At 39.4% G+C, this 19,811-nt stretch overlaps 1 protein-coding gene across 3 annotated transcripts in view; it reads left to right on the plus strand.

Annotated features, from left to right (window-relative positions):
• REPS2 (RALBP1 associated Eps domain containing 2) overlaps positions 1-19,811 on the plus strand; it is a 236,160-nt gene that overhangs the window by 75,088 nt on the left and 141,261 nt on the right. For 2 of the 3 annotated variants that reach the window (XM_057538984.1, XM_057538985.1), the window contains exons 3-5: positions 5,490-5,638; positions 8,263-8,386; positions 18,071-18,168. In XM_057538984.1, coding sequence (XP_057394967.1) covers positions 5,490-5,638; positions 8,263-8,386; positions 18,071-18,168 — 371 coding nt within the window. Of the gene's footprint in view, positions 1-5,489; positions 5,639-8,259; positions 8,387-18,070; positions 18,169-19,811 lie in introns of all 3 variants that reach the window. The other variant, XM_057538983.1, reaches the window with a different exon arrangement.

Below are 19,811 nucleotides of genomic sequence, written 5' to 3' on the forward strand. Positions count from 1 at the left end.
GATGTAATTTACTTTCTTATCCAACATGACAGACCCCTTGATTTTTTTCCACAGCCCCTTTAAAGGGGAGTCTCGGAACCCCAGTAGTGCAATAATGTGATTCATGTGGCTTCTAGGGCTGTGTTCCTCATTCCTGACCTGGTGGTAGTCTGGCACAGTCTATAGGGAAAGGAGAAAGAATTAGGACAAAGGAGTGAGTTATTTATTAAAAGGAAATGTGTTCTATTTTAAGATGGTTTGTTTGGTTTCCTTTTGTTAAATGCTCTTTTATGAAATTGATAATGGATAATTGTAACTTACTCACCATCACCCCTCCAAAAAATTATAAGATCAGCCTTCCCACACCAGCCTTCACCTGCTCATCTAGCTATCTAGCTTCCCATTTCCAAATTAGCAACAAGTTTTTCCAAATTAACAGGTGGATAGTGCAGGTAGGCGATTATAAGGCTTTGATCAACCCAGGTTTGGGTTAGTAAGACCAACCTGATGTTTTTCCAAAGTAACTTAAGGAAAATGTGTGGGTTCGGCTTCACTTTGGAATTACTGAACATCGTTGTCATTAATTTTTGTTAACCTATAAGTAACTGGTATAAATGAATAGGCGACGAAGAGTAGTGGGAAGAGAAGGGAGCCCCAGGAGGCCAGGAGTGTTGTTAAGGCTGTAGCTCTGCCGCCATTTTGCTGCATGAGTAAGACAAGACCCACCCTCCCCTTCTTGGGCTTAGTTCCTCACCTGTAAGATGTGGATAATTCCAGTAGATTTTCTCTAGACCATTTCCCCCTCTGAAACGCCACAGTTTCAGCCTGAATGTTCAAACCTGCAATACAAAGACTATTTTAATTTTCAGGATGACAGTGTAGCCTAGTGGCTAAGAGTGTAGGCCCTAGCAGTAGACTACCTGATTTTGAATCCCTGCTCCATCACTCTTTATTTGTGTACCCTCAGGCAAGTTTCTTAATCTCTTTGAGCTTAAATGGCTCACCTGGAGAAGGAGTGTACCAGTAGTAGCTGCCTTGTAGTGTTTTTTGGCCAAGCATCTAAGCTGTGCTGTCTCATATGGTAGTCACTAGCCACCTGCGGCTGGCTGTTGAGCATTAAAAATGTGTGTAGTGCGAGTGAGGAATTGAATTTTTAATTAAATTAATAATTAATTTAAATTAAAAACTCAAGTAATGTAAAATATTTTTCCATTAAATGCAACTGTATTGTTTTAGTAAGAGTACATTTTACTTGAACCACTGTATTGTGTAAGACAGGGGTCAGCAAACTTTTCCTGTAAAGGGCTAGGTAGTGGATATTTTAGGCTTTGTGAGCCATATGGCCTTTGTTGCAAATATCCAACTCTGCCCCAGAACTGTGAAAGCAGAAGTGGACAATATGTAAACAAAAGAGTGTGGCTGTGTTCCAGTGAAACTATTTATGGACATTGAAATTTGTATTTCATAATTTTCACATCCTGAAATATTTTTCTTTTGATGTTTTCCAAACATTCAAAAACGTAAAACCCATTCTTTTTTTAATGGTAATGCTATTTTTTAAAACTGAAGTATACCTTGATGTACAATATTATATAAGTTACAGGTATACGGTACAGTGATTCACAATTTTTTAAGGTTATACTCCATTTATAGTTATTATAAAACATTGGCTATATTCCCTCTTGTACAATACATCCTTGTAGCTTATTTTGTACATAATAATAGGCAGCAGGTTGAATGTGGTCCATAGGTATATCCCCAAGATAAATGAATTAATGTCTGTCAAAAACCATTTATAAGAATGTTCACAGCAACTATATTCCTAATGGCTCCAAACTGGAAACAACCCAAATGTTCATCACAGGAGACTGGATTTAAAACATTTCAATATATTCATAAAAAATGGATTATTCCATGGCAATGAAAAAGAATGAACTATGTCTTTGGATGATTATGTGGTGCATTGGATGATTATCACAGACAAAGTTTTGGTCAGAGAAGCTGGTCACAAAGATTAATAGTGTACGATTCTATTATGTGAAGTTCTATAATGGCAAAGGTAATCTGTGGATTTAGAAATTAGAATAGGTTGCTAAGTGGGACAAGGTGAGGGGATTAACTAGAAAGGGATATGAAGGCAAATTCTACATGATGGAAATGTATCTTAATTTGGGTGTTTGCTATGAGCTTATATATACATTTGTTAAAAGTCTTCAAGTGGTACACTTAAGCTTTATATGAATCATCCCTCCATACAAAATACTCCTTACGTAAGTTAAGAAGAAATCAGTTAGTTGTTAACGTTTAACATTATAGTATTTCTTAGTCAAATCCAGATTTCTGGCCATAATGGTCCATATTCCTTCATAGCAACCATCAGCCAAACTGTGCTGTTCCAGTAGGGTAGCCAGTAGCCGCACTACTGCGGCGCCTGAGTGCCTGAAACGTGGTGTATCTGAATTGAGGTCTGTGGCACAGGTAAGTACACGTGGGGGTTTGAAGCATTAGTCTGAAAAAAGAATGTAAACGATTATATTAATTTTTATCTTGATCACATGCTGTAATCTATAACATTGGGTTAAAATATACTAAATTAATTTCACCTGTATCTTTTGTGCTTTTTTTAACGTTAAAAAATTTTAATTGTGGCCAAATATATAGAACATAAAATTTACCATCTTCACCATTTTTAAGTGTACAGTTCAGTAGTGTTTAGTGTATTCACGTTGTTGTGTGACCAATCTCCCCACCTTGCAAAATGGAAACTCCGCCCCCATTAAACAACTCCCCACTCCCCTTCACCCCCGGCCCGTGGCACCCACCATTGTACTTTCTGTTTCTGTGAGTTTGACGATTGATCCCTCATGTAAGTGAAACGATGCAGTATTTGTATTTTTGTCACTGGCTTCTTCACTTAACATTTTTTTTGGTAATGTAGCTACTACACAATTTACAGTGATATATGTGGCTGACATTATATTTCCATTGGACAGCGTTGGAGGACACTGCACAGCAGCTGCCACTTTGTAATTTGCCATTTGTTACTGCATTTATGCTGCTTATGTTTCTTCTCATGGATTGAGGAGATTGAAGTATTTCTTATATTCATGACTCCATCAAACATGGGAAAACAAAGGATTTTTTCACTTAGAGGGTCACATGTTTAAAAAAGGAGAGGCATAGTTTTCTTTGTGGAAGGGAAAAATAGTCATTTCTATTTAATATACAAAGCATTTCTGTGTTCAAAGAATACAACGTAAGATACCATTATGAAACAAATGATTGCTGTGCTCATTGTGTCCTTGGCCCCTATCAGTATTTCATTTGAACTCTTGATGTGTTTCCTGGTGTTAATTCAGTTTGGGAGAAAAGATTCTAAACAACTACTACAAATAAATCTTCTCCTGTGATTACTTGACATAAATCACTGGATAGCAGGTACTTTATTGATTAATTTTCTAATAAAGTTGCACTATTAAATCTGGTGTACACATGACTAGAAAACAACATTCAGACTGAACATCAACAAACTAGAGTTTTACTTTTCACTTTTTAAAAGCTTGCAGCATTAAAAAGAAAAAGCTTGCAGCAGCTTAAGAAAAATAGCACCTTCATTAAACTTTTCAATGATAGGGATATCATTATATATGGTTACAATTCTGTTAAGTGAGAGTTGTTTAAAACCTTGTAAACAAAGAAGGTACGGAGAGAAATTCAGCTGTATTTTGTCTTTTGCTATCTGGGGAGAGGGAGGTTCTTTCCCAGGTGAACAGTTCTGGAGAAATGCCATAGCCAGGGAAGGAGAATGTGTGACGTGACGGTGTCCTAAAGGACAGCTGGGGGCTCTAGTGTAATAGTTGATATTCATCAGCCGGGTTTGTGTTCCATTGTTCCCAGAGTTATCTGTTGAACACCAGTGAAACACTGGTCAGAGAGCTTACAAATGCCAAGCATTTACTTCTTTTCTCCCTCAAATAGGGCTTGGAAGTAGCATCATCTTCTCATGGGCAGATTAGAGTGCAAGTTATTTTATGTGATCTCGTTCCATTTTTTTTAGATCCTTTTTGCAGACGGAGCTGAAACAAATACCTTTCTGAGAAGAGAACCATAGGATTAGCTGATATTTGATTTACTAAGAATCTAGACTTTCTTTTTTCTTGCCTTTTTTCTTTTGAAGTCCATTCCTGCCTTGAGTGTTGGAGAGCTGCCATGGTTAGGGAAGAGTAAAACATTAAAAATGGTGGCCATCCTGTCTTTAGAGGAAAGTCTTGGTTTAATTTTCCAGATTGGTTATTCTATTTATGTCTCTTGGGCCCTTGGCTGATTGATCACGCAGGGATTTGTCATATTGCCTACTTCTTTAAATCAAATGTGGACATAGCAACTAAAAATAAACATGATGTGGATATTAGAGAACCAGGGGCCTTCTTTGCCTGGGGAGCTGGGATACTGCTTGCTGTTGCTAAGAGGTTTTCTGGCTTTAGCACAGCTTCAATCATTGGAAGTGCAGCTGTGTTTTTGGAAGAGGGAGCTAAGGGAAGGCAGAGGCACACTGATGAGTATTATCCCGAACAATGGATCCAGATGCAAATCATTATGCCTAATCCAGAATATTATACCCATTTTTGGCATTCTTTGTGCTGTGTTGTGTGTGATTTGCTGTGCTGAGAACTCCAAGTGTGCCAAAGTATCATTTCTGTTTTCAGAATAGTTTTGTTAGAAATTTGAAAGCTAAGTAAATATACCAGACAGTTGGGTTTCAGCTCTTTGTGGCATAGAGTGTAGCTAATGGTTTTGACAGTAGAATCTGACTGAACGTTGGACTGATTGCTCTAACTTTATACCATTTTCCTTATTCCATTATGAAAAGACAACTGGAGATTGAGTGTGAAAATTCTTTAAGCGATGACATAAGGTGAGAAAGTGTTGTATGCAGTAAGTTTGTCCTGGGAATGAGGGGCCTTTCTGTAGGTCAGCAGCAGTGGCTGGTGAAGGGCCAGCTCTGCCACAGATGAGCTGTGTCTTCTTAGCTCCTTCTGGTCTGTTTCCACATCTGTAAAAGGAGGCTAATGATCATCTTACTGTAGTGAGTTGTGAGGATTAAATGAGTTAATATTTGCAGATCTTAATACAGTGTCTGGCATATAATAAGCACTATATAAGTTCTGCCTGCTACTGTTTGTCACTTGATACTGATTTCTACGATGTCACATCCTTTTTCTTGGTGCCGAACTGAAGGCTGAAGTGGGAGATCTGTCCAAAACCTGAATTTGTTCTGCGCTGATTCAACAGCATTTAAAAATGTTGAGCCAGGATACAGTGTTAAACTGTAGCATTTTTCTATTATGACATTATTATAGGAGTCCTCATTGTGTTGAAATCAAATTTAATCTATATTTAGTGTTCTGGAATTTTTCCTCAAAAGTGACTCATCTTTTGGCCATTGAGTTCCCTTTTTTGCAGTTTTCAAATAAAGTCTCACTTGAGCTTCTCTGATTCTGCTCCTAAAGAACTGCCGCTGCCTCGCTTTATGATGTCAAAAACTGATGCTGAGATCCGGTTTGGGAACATGGCTGAGCTGCATGGAACTAAAGTTCAGATTCCATATTTAATCACAGAAAAAAATACCTTCAAAAGAATGGATGATGAGGATAAACAGGTAAATAGTCTGATCAGGCATGTCTGTTTGCTTTTGACCATGAATCCTCACAGAGCAGTGCCTCTTAGCTGCTGTCAAGCTTCCAGTGAATTGCACCATCTGGGTTACAATTATAGACTTGGAAGTGAGCCAGTAAAGTTTCCTTGTAGCAAGAAGAGGCTGATGCATAGAAATTACCATGAGCCACCTATGGGCCATTTAGAGCTTACTTTAATGTAGAATTGTGTCTCAAGTAAGGCTACTGATTTAACACACTTACTTGATGTCTCTAATCACCATTTCCAAGTGGGTTTTTCGAAATGTAACTTCTAGGAGTTTTTAATAAGTCCTTTCTTCCAAAAAAACCTGGAGAAAAGGTTTCTCTGGTTAAGTATGTTTGGAGAATGCTGCTTCATGGCCTATTCTTGGGGGAAAGGCTAAATACTCAGTCTTAGATGTTCACAGTGCACATTAGCACAGCAAAGGCCCTGAGAAGTCCTGCAATAAAGAGACCTGGAGATCGGCACTACTAAACTTCTTTCACCAGGGAATCCCTTCTTGGGGAGCATGTTTGGAGTGCCATGTTGGGAAATGCTGCCATTACATGTGTAGCCGGAACAAGAATAGGGTGGACGGGCTTTTAAAATTAGACCACTACTTGCAATAGTCAGATAGTGACTGGTAGAGACCAAAGGGTAAATTCCAGATGAGTGAGCCTATCAAGAAGAGGTAAAATAGACTTACACATTAGTGAACCCTCAGGGCATCAAGGTACATCTCATACTTCCAATGAAGATAAGGTACTGAATTATGCAGAAAAGTCAAATTATATTCAATTATAGCATCTTCTATAAGGAAGAGAAATCTGTTATGTTTAGGAAGACCAATCAAAATTTTTTCAAATGCAAGACAATTAAAGGATTAAGTCGGAAAACTAATGTATATGGCTCACCCTGATAATGCTGGATATTTGAGGTATTGTTGCAGAAGTTTCATATTTAAGGTAGGTGTAGCATGTTCTGTTGCTTTCATAATTCTCATACGTTTTAAAACTAGTTCTTCAGGGATTGATTGATTGATTGATATTATTTTATTTTTTTTTAGGGATTTAGATAAAAAGGTGTACAGGCGCATACCTTGGAGGTAGTGCGGGTTCGGTTCCAGACCGCCACAATAAAGCTAGTCACACGACTTTTTGGTTTCCCAGTGCATACAGAAGTTACATTTACACTATACTGTAATCTACTAAGTGTGCAAGAGCATTATGGCTAAAAAAAACCCCCAATGTATATACCTTAATTAAAAAAATACTTTATTGCTAAAAACTGCTGTCATTTTAGCAAGTAGTAGTAGCATCAAAGATCACTGATCACAGATTACCATAAAAATACAATAGTAATGAAAAAGTTTGAAATATTGTAAGAATTACCAAAATGTGACACAGAGATGTGAAGTGAGCAAATGCTATTGGAAAAATGGTGCTGATAGACTTGCTTGATGCAACGTTACCACAACCTTCAATTTGTTAAAAAAAAAAAAAAGTAATATCTGTGAAGCGCAATAAAATGAGGTATGCCTGTATCAGAATCTTCAGCCAATACTCTTTGGCATGTTTTCCCACCAGCATTTGGAGAGGAATGAGGGTCCACTATCCCAGGATGGTTGGATGCCCTGGGAACTTTCCAGGCCCATCCCCTGGCTGCGTGATTGAGGACACATCCTTTCACTTCAGGCTGGGTTTATGCTAGGCCCACCCAGTCTGTGGGTGTGAGCTTACAATTCAAAGCAAATATTCTTTTTTTTTACTTGAAAAAGAGCACTTGATTAGTATCTCAGATTGCATTATTATTATTATTTTTGACTAAGAGCACCTGTATAGTCTCTATATTGATGAAAAGTACTGTTTCCTTATTACTTGGGTATTCCAAAGTTACCAGTCTATTGGTAGCATTAAAAGAAAAAAAAAAAAAAAAAAAAAAGGAGGAAGCCCAGTAGCCGAGTAAGAAGGTTGCTTGTCTTGCCTGGGGTCCTACATAAAGTTCACATTGGAGTTGAGATTTGAATTGTAGTTTATTAAGGCTCCATCCTAGTGTTCAGGGATAGGCTAGTTGGAGTGGTTTACCCATAATGAATTGTTTTGCAATTTCTCAGTATAAAAAACAAAGCTGGCATTTTACTTTGGCTAGCCAGCTCCCAGAATATTTAGCATTAACCATTTAAAATATTAAAAAAAATCCACATTGTTGGAAGACTTGATAAGTGTAAATCCAGGAAATAGGAGCCTTTATTAATGAATGAAAATTGAATCTATTTACGAAGAGATCAAAATTGGGGAGTATGAATGTTATTTCATGTGATCAGTGTCTTTCGTTTCCCCAAGGAAAATATTATTGGAGTAACTGCAAGTGTTTCAGGCTTGTTTTAGTAATTTAGGTAACTGAGCTCTGGCGAGACTGTTCTCTGGGACACTTTTGAATCCTCAGACACTGCTTTTTAACCAAGCTGCGTTTCTGAGAAAACATCTCCATTTATTAAAGCAGCCGGCTTACTGGCAGTAGAGTTGTGTTATACTTCATAACTGCAGCTCAGAGCGCTGGGCTCCTTGAGTGATCGTCTCTGAACTCTGCTCTGGTTCTTTGAAGCAGGAAACGCAGTCTCCCACGATGTCACCCCTCGCCTCCCCTCCTTCTTCCCCGCCTCATTACCAGAGGGTGCCCTTGAGCCACGGCTACAGCAAACTGCGGAGCAGCACGGAGCAGGTGCATCCAGGTGAGAGGCCAGCTGTCCCAGGCAGTGCCTTAGGGGCTTCTTCATCTGTCGGGCAGCAACGCCACCAGCTGCTGAGCCTCCTGACTTAATTACCTCTGGCTCTGGAGACAGGGCTCAATTTAATTTTATACTCTCAAGCAAGGTTCAAAAAAAATATAAAATGAAATCTATGTTAGTAATGCCCTGTTTTCTGTCCTACAAACTAGTTCATCTTTAGACTTGTAGATAATGATTTAATCCTTCATATACAAATTTCGTTACACAGGAACATAGCACATGAACGATTTGTATTGTTTTGGAATTGTTATTCCTTTCTGCACACCTACCAAACATATGATAACTGCCTTATGAAACTACTTAAAAAATAGAATTCTGCAGAAGAGTTGATTCAACCTTTAAAGACTGAGCACATAAATGAAAATATTTAGCTCTTGTGTTTGGGAATAAGAATAAGGGAAATGCCAGGGGAGGCATTGTGCTCAGGTGTGTGAAGTGCCCAGTTGTGGGGTTGCCTGCTTGCTCACATTTGCACTATGCTGGCCATGTTAGTGATAAAATACGTTAGTTGGTTCTGAGAATGACTTGCAGAGTTGGCTCCCTAGGCTGCAATGCTTAAAGCTCCATAAATTCACTGCAGCATCTCGTCCTTGTGGGGCTCAGGTTCCTAGTTTAAGACATGACCAATTAAAGGTATTCTAGAATTGGATATCCGTAACTCCCTCCCTCCCCGCCTTTTTTTAAAATTCTGTGAGCTGTAACTGAAAGTGACCCAGTTTCTGCAGGTTTTTGCTGCATTGAAAATAGTGGTGACTTCTAGAGGGACACAGATTAAAAAAAAATGTGTGCTAGGCTGGACTAAAGAGAAACTATGATCTTGCCAAGAGAAGCAGGTGTAGCATGATGGAAAAATCTTTTGATTGGAATCAGAAGGTGAGGGTTTATGTGACTAGCTATGTGACCTTGGGCAAGCCACTTACTGCTCTGAACCATGATTTTCCTCTCCTCTTTTTTTTTTTTTTTTTTTTTCTCTCCTCTTTTTAAATGGAGTCATAGTATCCTATAGGGGTGTTGTGAGGATAAGCGAGAGCATGAGTATAAAATCTGATTGGAAATTGAATCCTATGCAAATGCAAGATAATGCTGTTGGGGGATAGGAACGAAAAATCACTCCCCTGGAACCTGAGTGTCCCATTGGTGTCTGAAACAAAACGGGGTTGAGAATTCTTCATTTTCCTTATAGTCTCTCCTGCCAAATTTCCCTATTTTTAGAAGTGGGTTTTTTTTTCTTAATTTCATCTGGGTTTGGAAATTGGAGTCCTATGCCTAGCATGGTGCCTGGTTTTTGGATTTTAATTCACAGGTGAGTAGTTTTTTGTTCTACCGAGTCACCGGGTTCTACTCTTTTTTTCTGGTATTCCTTAAAAAACCTGTCTGTACCAGCTCTCTCTGCTTCATGCTCCATTTTCTCCTCATTCCATTCAAATTGGGCTTTCATTCCCCCAGTGGCAAGGAAATGACCTGCTTCTCTCCTTCACTCTTTTAGCGGTGTGTGTCAAGGTTGTCCATGCTTTCATTCTTTCTTAGCCTTTTTTTAAAAAACTGAGGTAAAATTTACATATGATAAAATGCACACATTTAAAATCTTCAATTTGAGGGACTTCCCTGGCGGTCCAGTGGTTAAGACTTCGCCTTCCAGTGCAGGGGTGCGGGTTTGATCCCTGGTCAGGGAGCTAAGATCCCACATGCCTTGGGGCCAAAAAAAAAAAAAACCCAAACAAAAAACCACCCCAAAACATAAAGCAGAAGCAATATTGTAACAAATTCAATAAAGACTTTAAAAATGGTCCACATCAGGACTTTCCTGGTGGCGCAGTGGTTAAGAATCTGCCTGCCAATGCAGGGGACATGGGTTCGAGCCCTGGTCCGGGAAGATCCCACATGCCATGGAGCAACTAAGCCCGTGCACCACAACTACTGAGCCTGCGCTCTAGGGCCTGCGAGCCACAACTACTGAGCCTGCGGGCCACAGCTACTGAAGCCCGCATGCCTAGAGCCCATGCTCCAGAACAAGAGAAGCCACCACAATGAGAAGCCTGCGCACTGCAACGAAGAGTAGCCCCCGCCTGCCGCAACTAGAGAAAGCCGGCGCGCAGCAAGAAAAACCCAACACAGCCAAAAATTAAAAAAAAAAAAAAGGTCCATATCAAAAAAAAGTCTTTAAAATAAAATAAAATCTTCAATTTGAGTTTTAACAAATGGATATACTCATGTATCCACCACATGAATAAAATATTTCCCTGCCATATGATCCAGCAATTCCACCCCTGAGTATATATCTGAAGGAAATGAAAGCACAAATTTGAAAAAATACATGGACCCCAGTGTTCATAGAAGCATTATTTACAATAGCCAAGGTATGGAAGCAACCTAAATGTCCATCAACAGATGAAGAAAGGAGATACACGTACATACATACACACGATGGAATATTACTCAGCCATAGAAAAGAATGAAATTCTGCCATTTGTAGCAACGTGGATGGACCTAAAAAGGGAATTACGCTTAGTGAAATAAGTCAGACGGAGAAAGACAAATACTGTGTGTTATCACTTATATGTGGTATCTAAAAAATAAAATAGATGAATAAATATAACAAAACAGAAACCTACTCACAGATATAGAGAACAAACTAGTGGTTGCAGGGTGGGGGAGTAGGGGACTAAGAGGTACAAACTACTATGTAGGAAATACATAAGCTACAAGGATATATTGTACAGCACAGGGAAATACAGCCATTATTTTATAATAACTTTAAATGGAATATAATCTATAAAAATATTGAATCACTATGCTGAAATTAATATTGTAAATCAACTATAGTTCAATAAAAAAAGTAGTCTGCCTGACATTAAAACCAACATTTCCATCACCTCAGAGATGCCCCTTTCCAGTCACTCCCTCCCCACCCCTGCCCCCCCAATGCAAGCATAGTTCTGATTTTTATCATCGTAGACTAGTTTTGCTTCTTCTGGAACCTCATATAAATGGAATCATATTGAATGACCGTACTCTCGGGTGTCTTTCCCTCAGCATAGTGGTTAAGATTGTCCATGGTGTTGTGTCTCAATAGTTTGTTCCTTTTTATTACTCAGTATTGTTCCATTGTATGAATGTATCATGGTGTGACGATCCATTCTTCTGTTGATGGACATTTAGGTTATTTCCAGGGTTTGGCTGTTATGAATAAGGATGCTATGAACATTCATGTGTGAGTCTTTTTGTGATATTGTTGTCATTTTCCTGGCACCTAGGAGTGGAATTACTGCACCTTAGGGTAGGTGTATAAGAAACTGCCAAAGAGTTTCACCAAGTGGCTGCATACTCCCACTGGCAATATATGAGAGTTCAGTGCTCCTTGCCAGCAGTTGGTGCTCTAGTTTCTTTCTTCAGTGTTTTTAATCTTAGCTATTCTATTACATGTGAAGTGATGTCTCCTTGTGGGCACTCTTTTGTTCTTGAAACATTGTTTTCTAAGTTTCTGTTGCCCCTTCCTACATCATGATCCTTAAACTTGGATTTATGCATTTTCAGAAAGCAGCTTTGCTGCTAGGACAATTTTCTAGGAATACATTTTTCTGGGGTCATTCTCTGTCCAAGACTCTGCCATGATTCCTGGCTAATGGGGCGTATGTGTATGTTTTAAATCAGACTGAGCATCTTTGGACCAGTCTGTGATTCAGAGCCTCTCTTCTGCCTCTCTCCTGGGCTCCTGCTAGTCTCCTTTGCTGGATGTATCTGTAGCTTATGCTCATTGGGTAAGACTTACGTGTCAGGCATTGTTCAGAGTTCTTTATGTGCACTATTTTCTACTTACCACAAACCCTCAGAGGCAGATACTGCTATCTATATTTTATCTATATTTTAAAAGATGATGTTTAAATCGCAGTAATACTTCTCCTTCCCACTCAACCTGTTTCTGGTCTCCAGAGGCAACTACCTTCTTTCCTTTTTTAAAAAAATTTTATTTTTTTAACTGAAGTACAGTTGATTCACAATGTTTCAGTGTACAGCAAAGTGAATCAGTTATACATATATGTATATATATTCTTTTTCAGATTCTTTTCCATTATAGGTTATCACAAGACATTGAATATAGTTCCCTGTGCTATGCAGTAGGTCCTTGTTGTTTACCTATTTTATATACAGTAGTGTGTATCTGTTAATCCCAAATTCCAAATTTATTCCTCCCCTCCTTTCCCCTTTGGTAACCATAAGTTTGCTTTCTATGTCTCTAAGTCTATTTCTGTTTTGTGAACATTTACTTATTTATTTATTATTTATTTACTTTTTGGCCTCTCCACACAGCATGTGGGATCTTAATTCCTCAACCAGGGATTGAACTCGTGCCCCCTTCAGTGGAAGCACGGAGTGTTAACCACTGTACCGCCTGGGAAGTCCTGTATCACTTTTTTAGATTCCACATATAAGTAATGTATTTTTCTTTCTCTATCTGACTTACTTCACTTAATATGATAATCTCTAGGTCCATCCATGTTGCTGCAAATGGTATTATTTCATTCTTTTTTATGGGTAAATAATATTCCATTGTATGTATATGTGTGTATATATATATATAAATATACACACCACATCTTTTTTTATCCAGTCATCTGTTTGTTGATGGACATTTAGGTTGCTTCCATGTCTTTGCTGTTGTGAATAGTGCAGCTATGAACATTGGGGTGCATGTATCTTTTCGAATTAGACTTTTGTCCAGATATATGCCCAGGAGTGGGATTGCCGGAGCATATGGCAACTCTGTTTTTAATTTTTTAAGGAACTTCCATACTGTTCTCCATAGTAGCTGTACCAATTTACATTCCCACCAACAGTGTAGGAGGGTTCCCTTTTCTCCACACCCTCTTCAGCATTTATTATTTGTAGACTTTCTGATGATGGCCATTCTGACCAGTGCGTGGTGATACCTCATTGTAGTTTTGACTTGAATTTCTCTAATAATTAGCGATATTGAGTATCTTTTCATGTGCCTGTTGGCCATCTCTTTGTCTTCTTTGGAGAAATGTCTATTTAGGTCTTCTGCCCATTTTTTTTATTGGGTTGTTTGTATTTTTGATATTGAGGTGTATGAGCTATTTGTATATTTTGGAAATTAAGCCCTTGTCAGTCACATTGTTTGCAGGTATTTTCTCCCATTCCACAGGTTGTCTTTTCATTTTGTTTATGGTTTTGTTTGCTGTGCAAAAGCTTTTGAGTTTAATTAGGTCCCATTTTTTAATTTTTGTTTTTGTTTCCATTACTCTAGGAGACGGATCCAAAAATATATTGCTGTGATTTATGTCAAAGAGTGTCCTGCCTATGTTTTCCTCTAGGAGTTTTGTAGTATCTGGACTTATATTTAGGTCTTTAATCCATTTTGAGTTTATTTTTGTGTATGGTGTTAGAGAATGTTCTAATTTCATTCTTTAACAGGTAGCTGTCTACTTTCCCCAGTGCCACTTATTGAAGAGACTGTCTTTTCTCCACTGTATATTCTTGCCTCCTTTGTCATAGATTAATTGACCATAAGTGCATGGGTTTATTTCTGGGCTCTCTATCCTGTTCCATTGATCTATGTGTGTGCTTTTGTGCCAGTACCATGCTGTTTTGATGAGTGTAGCTTTGTAGTATAGTCTGAACTGAGGGCATGTGATTCCTCCAGCTCCATTCTTTTAAAAAAGAAATACATTTATTTATTTATTTTTGGCTGCATTGGGTCTTCATTGCTGCACGCGGGCTTTCTCTAGTTGCGGCGAGTGGGGGCTACTCTTCGTTGTGGTGTGTGGGCTTCTCATTGCAGTGGCTTCCCTTGTTGCAGAGCACAGGCTCTAGGTGCACGGGCTCAGTAGTTGCGGCACGAGGGCTCAGTAGCTGTGGCTCGTGGGCTCTAGAGCGCAAGCTCAGTAGTTGTGGCGCACAGGCTTAGTTGCTCCACGGCATATGGGATCTTCCCGGACCAGGGCTCGAATCCATGTCCCCTGCATTGGCAGGCAGATTCTTAACCACTGCGCCACCAGGAAAGCTCTTCAGCTCCATTCTTCTTTCTCAAGATTGTTTTGGCTGTTCAGGGTCTTTTGTGTTTCCATACAAATTAAAAAAAATTTTTGCTCTAGTTCTGTGAAAACTCCATTGGTAATTTGATAGGGATTGCATTGAATTTGTAGATTGCCTTGGGTAGTGTAGTGATCTTAACAGTATTGATTCTTCCAGTGCAAGAACATGGTATATATTTCCATTTGTTTGTGTCGTCTTCCGTTTCTTTCATCAGTGTCTTACAGTTTTCTGAGTACAGGTCTTTTGCCTCCTTAGGTAGGTTTATTCCTAGGTATTTTATTCTTTTTGATGTGATGGTAAATGGGATTGTTTCCTTAATTTCTCTTTCTGATACTTCGTTGTTAGTGTAATATGCAACAGATTTCTTCATATTAATTTTGTATCCTGCTACTTTACTGAATTCACTAATGTGCTCTAATAGTTTTCTGGTGGCAGCTTTAGGATTCTCTATGTATAGTATCATGTCATCTGCCAACAGTGGCAGTTTTACTTCTTCCTTTCCAATTTGGATTTCTTTTATTTCTTTTTGTTTTCTGATTGCTATGGCTAGGACTTCCAAAACTATGTTGAATAAAAGTGGTGAGAGTGGGCATCCTTGTCTTGTTCCTGATCTTAGAGGAAATGCTTTCAGCTTTTCACCATTGAGTATAATGTTAGCTGTGGGTTTGTCGTATATGGGCTTTATTACGTTGAGGTATGTTCCTTCTAGGCAGAGGCAACTACTTTTGACTCTTTTTACCTGTTTCTTCTGATATCTAATGTCTTATCTTAAAATCAATGTCTGTTCTACTTTTTCTTATACATCTTATTCTGATGTATCAATTCTAGGTATCTTCTCACTTAAGAGCATGGGCTGTGATGTCCGTCTCCTGGGCCTAAAGGTAGACTTAGTGGGCCTACATTTCTCATTTCTGTCCATTTCTAGCCTCTGTGACTATGGGTATTTTGCTTTTCTGAGCCTCAGTTTCCCTTATCTGTGAAATGGAATAATCTCTGCCTCAGAGGTTTGCTCTGTAGAGGAAACGAGGAATGTTATATAAACATCTGTTCCTAGCACAATTCGTGGCACATTGTAGGTGCTCAGATATTCCCTCGTATTTCCTTTTGTGTTTCTAGAATCTGGCACCCGTTTTATTTTTGAAGCTCTTAAGTATTCTTGAAAGTCACCTTCTGGATATCATTCATTGGGTGACTGCAGATGGAGAGTCTTTATGGGGCAGTTAGTTGTAGTCTCTGTTGTAGTTTGACATTGAATCTCAGTGATGAAACCTTTAGGGTTCATTTTATACTCCTCCCCTTGGAGAAAGGTGGTACTTCTAGTTCCTTATTCAACCTCTTATAAGGGGATCTAAGAATTGTTTATTTTGCATTGAGTTGCATGTTTCAGGCTTTATTTGGGAGGAAGGAGAGTAGAGGCAACGAGCCTTTTACCTTTTTACCTCCTGAGTGCAGTTTCAGTTGAGGAGCGAGGCAGGAGTACACCAATGGTGGCCTGAATATCAGCTGTGGTACCAGTAGAGCTGATTGGAGCACGTGTCTAAGATTTGTGACCAGAGGGCTTTAGGCACTCATCTTTCCAGTCACAGGCAGGTGTGGACAACTCAGGCTTCCCACAGGAGTAGGAAGAGAAAATCTGCCATTGAGGCCAGACTTCTCCAAAAATGACCCACCATGTGGCTGAGTGTTCAAGCCTTATTGATAAGATGTGTTTGTCTCTTCCAAGGGAAGGGAGACCCTTGTCGGTGAGGGACTGGAGCCATGGGCCAGGCGGCCTTCCTCCACATGTGTCCCTCCTGAGCAGTAGAAGCTCCCTACCTCTGAGGGGAGCCAGAGGCAGAGGCATGTGAGGTCAGCTTCCCAGGAGAAGCTCATGACCACTGGTATCCCAACCGTGGTACAGTTTGCTGTGGTTCAAACCTTCCGACAGGAGTTAAATTTGATGTTCCATCAAAATGGAATGATCTTAAAAATCCTTCTTTGAGGACAACACCTGCCTACCATGTGAGACTTATTTAAGATCTGGACTATGTGCTCTCTCTGTATGTTTCTTTTGCAGGTTTTGTATTTTTAATACATTCTTAGCAGGGTCAAAAAATCCACATCATGGTTTGCCAGGCAGTGATTTTGATGTTTTAATGTAATTTAGTGTGTTATAATACTGTGTTCCAGTTCCTCGGAGGAAATACAAAGAGCAGTTGTGAGCCCAAGAGTGGTTTGTTGTTCTTAACGTGCCGTTATACCTTCTTTATTTTAAAAAGTTCAAAGTATGCTGAAGGTGATGCCATAATAGGCTGCTCTGCTGTTTCTACCTAATTTTATTTATAAGAAGCTACAGAAAAAAGGCATTTTACTTGTTTATATACTTCCAAAAACCTGAACTGTTAACCCACAGAGATCAGAAATGGTTTCATCTTAAGTGATAATTTCTCCTTTCTGTTGGAGCTGAATACTACCTGGTTACATTTAACTGTTTTCCTACCATATTGGCAAGGTCGTTATTAAGTGTTTTGGAAATAAAAGGAATGAAAAAAATGCATTCATTTTGGTGGCTTAAAACCTTTTCTTAAAGGTAGCAAAATAATTTTTAGTTTGGTTATTAAGTGATAAAATAATAAATATAAAATGCATTTATTCCTTTTTGTAGTTTTCTCTACTTGGTTTTACATTCTTAACATTAAGGAAAAGATGACAGTGACATTTATTTTCAAAAATAAAACAAAATAGGGGCTTCCCTAGTGGCGCAGTGGTTAAGAATCCGCCTGCCAATGCAGGGGACATGGGATTGAGCCTTGGTCCGGGAAGATCCCACATGCCGCGGAGCAACTAAGCCCGTGTGCCACAACTACTGAGCCTGCACTCTAGAGCCCACGAGCCACAACTACTGAGCCTGCATGCCACAACTACTGAAGCCCACGTGCCTAGAGCCCGTGCTCCTCAACAAGAGAAGCCACCACGATGAGAAGCCTGCGCACCGCTACAAAGAGTAGCCCCCACTCGCCGCAACTAGAGAAAGCCCGCACACAGCAACGAAGACCCAACGCAGTCAAATAAATAAATAAATAAAAATAATTTTTAAAAAAAGTACTTAAAAAAAGTAAAACAAAATAAATGACAACACTGATTCTTAATGTTCAAAATGCATATTCCTTTTCTTGCTTCTTTGGGGGTGTGGATGATGAATGGAAGCCTTTTAAATAGCAGGGTATATATAGAATTTACCTTATATTTAGAATTTGAACACTTAAAACATGGCACTTCTCTAACTACTCTCATTATTTTATATCCCAGTTTAGGTTCACACCATTCCACCTTTCTAATTTATTCCTAATCTTAACCTGATATAAATATTTTCCTGCCTTATCATGAATTGGGCGACTGTCTTTAGATTGTTCAGTTAAATTGTACCCAGGGACACCAAGGTTTCTTTGTCTTAGGTGGCCCTATCCCTGTAAACTCTAATTCCTTTGCTAATTCTTCCCTGAAAAGCAGACACTGTAGCAATTTGTGTGTGAAATGATAATTTTTGGGTGGAATCTTTGTCTACCATGCTGACTTTCCCTCCTGCTGTTTCAGCTCCTTATGAAGCTAGACAGCCCCTTGTCCAGCCTGAGGGACCCTCGTTGGGGGGCCCAGGAGCCAAACCCCTTCGGCATCAGGCTTCCCTTATCCGGGTAAGTGACGCCGCTGTGGGGTTATGCCAGTGGGAGACTTCGGGGGTATGGCTTTTTGATGGCCCTGTTTTTGTTTGTTTGTTTGTTTTGTTTTTGTAAGGAGGACATAAAACTGCCCCCTAATGCAAATATTGTACTTCTTGTTCTGTTGCTTGTGTATTTTCCTAAATCTTTTCTACTGTGTGTGTTTCTCCCCTTCTCAGTGTCTCTAGACTAATCCGGGCTGGTTCTTAATCTTTGGTATGTCTAAAATGCCCTTCCACCTTTATCTGCTTAATCAGTAGGCACCTCCTTCAGGAGGCCTCTACTTTTTCCAAAACAGCCTATCTTATCTCTGCCTTATTCTTTAATATTACTTATTCAGTGCATAGTTCACTATTGCCCATTTTGTTTTGTACCTCCAGTTACATTGCAAGCTTTGGAAGGCAGAGGTGGTTCTCCTGTATTTTCTCTCAGTGCCTAGTTCAATGCTGTTTGGAGAACAGTTATTTTACAAGTGGCAGCAACTAGTTTCCTGTTTGTAATCGATACAATATGGCAGAAGCACAAGTGATCTCCCAGTTTCTCCTGGCTACACCACAACTTAGCAAATTTCAGCTTCCCTTTCTCCAGTGTTTCCTTTGGATAAAGAGCTCTTATTTTTTCCCGTGTCTGCAACCGTTATCTTGTGTAGTACCTCTGAGTCCTATGCTGGTGAAGTCATAGTCCCAAAAAAGGGTGTGTGTGTGTGTCAGCATGAGAAAAACCCTGAGAAAACTGGATTGGCTGTTTGACTCTAAAGACAAGAGGAAGTAGGGTGGTTTGTATAACATTTCAATTGTCCGGCTTAGGAAGAAGGATCATTTATGCTCAGGGAGTTCTCACAATAGACGGGTGATGTCAGATCGTCCCATAAAGAAGTGGGCTGGTATTCTAGAAGAGAATAAACAAGGCAAAGGGAGATTGAGGTGTTCACTTTATAGCCTCTGGGGATGGGTCTCTGTGTTAGGCGTGGTACAGAACTTAACTTCTGAGGTAGTACTCTGTGTACAAAGAATTTTCTTAAAGGTGGTAGATAATTGAGCCATATGCTGTGTATTTGTGTATAGTTCTTCCTCCAACTATCAGATCTAGGTATTGTTGTATCTCTTAGTATAGGTGAGGTAGCTGTGGCCGAGAGAGGTCAGGTCATGGGTCTAAGGTTTCATTCATAACTAGTAAGTGGCAGAGCCAGAATTTGAACCAGGCCTGCCCAGTGTCAAAACCTGCTCTTTCAAATACTTTCCTATATACATTAGAGTCCCATGTTATAAGGAGGCTAGGTTCTAGAGTTGCTGTATAAATAAACATTGGGTGTAGTAAAAATATTCGGGAAAATCCCTTATTGGTACCACATTGGGGAGCCAAGATGCCATTCCCTCCTAGGTCCAGTAGAGCTCAGTTTTACCCCCAAGTTGGAACAGACAGTTGTTTCTTCAGCTGAGCCGCAGATGGAGTAGTTGGCTGCATTTAGAGGTCCTGTGGTACAAAAATACGTGTTTTTAAACATGAGAATCACACCCACTGTGGGGTGATGGTTACATTAGGAAAGGTATGGGCGGGACTGGGATTCATGTAAAAAATCTGTGAGGTGTGGCCATGCATGTTTCTGCAGAGTCTGTTCT

The sequence above is a fragment of the Balaenoptera acutorostrata genome, chromosome X (assembly GCF_949987535.1).
Source record: "Balaenoptera acutorostrata chromosome X, mBalAcu1.1, whole genome shotgun sequence".
In the NCBI taxonomy this organism is placed as follows: Eukaryota; Metazoa; Chordata; class Mammalia; order Artiodactyla; family Balaenopteridae; genus Balaenoptera; species Balaenoptera acutorostrata.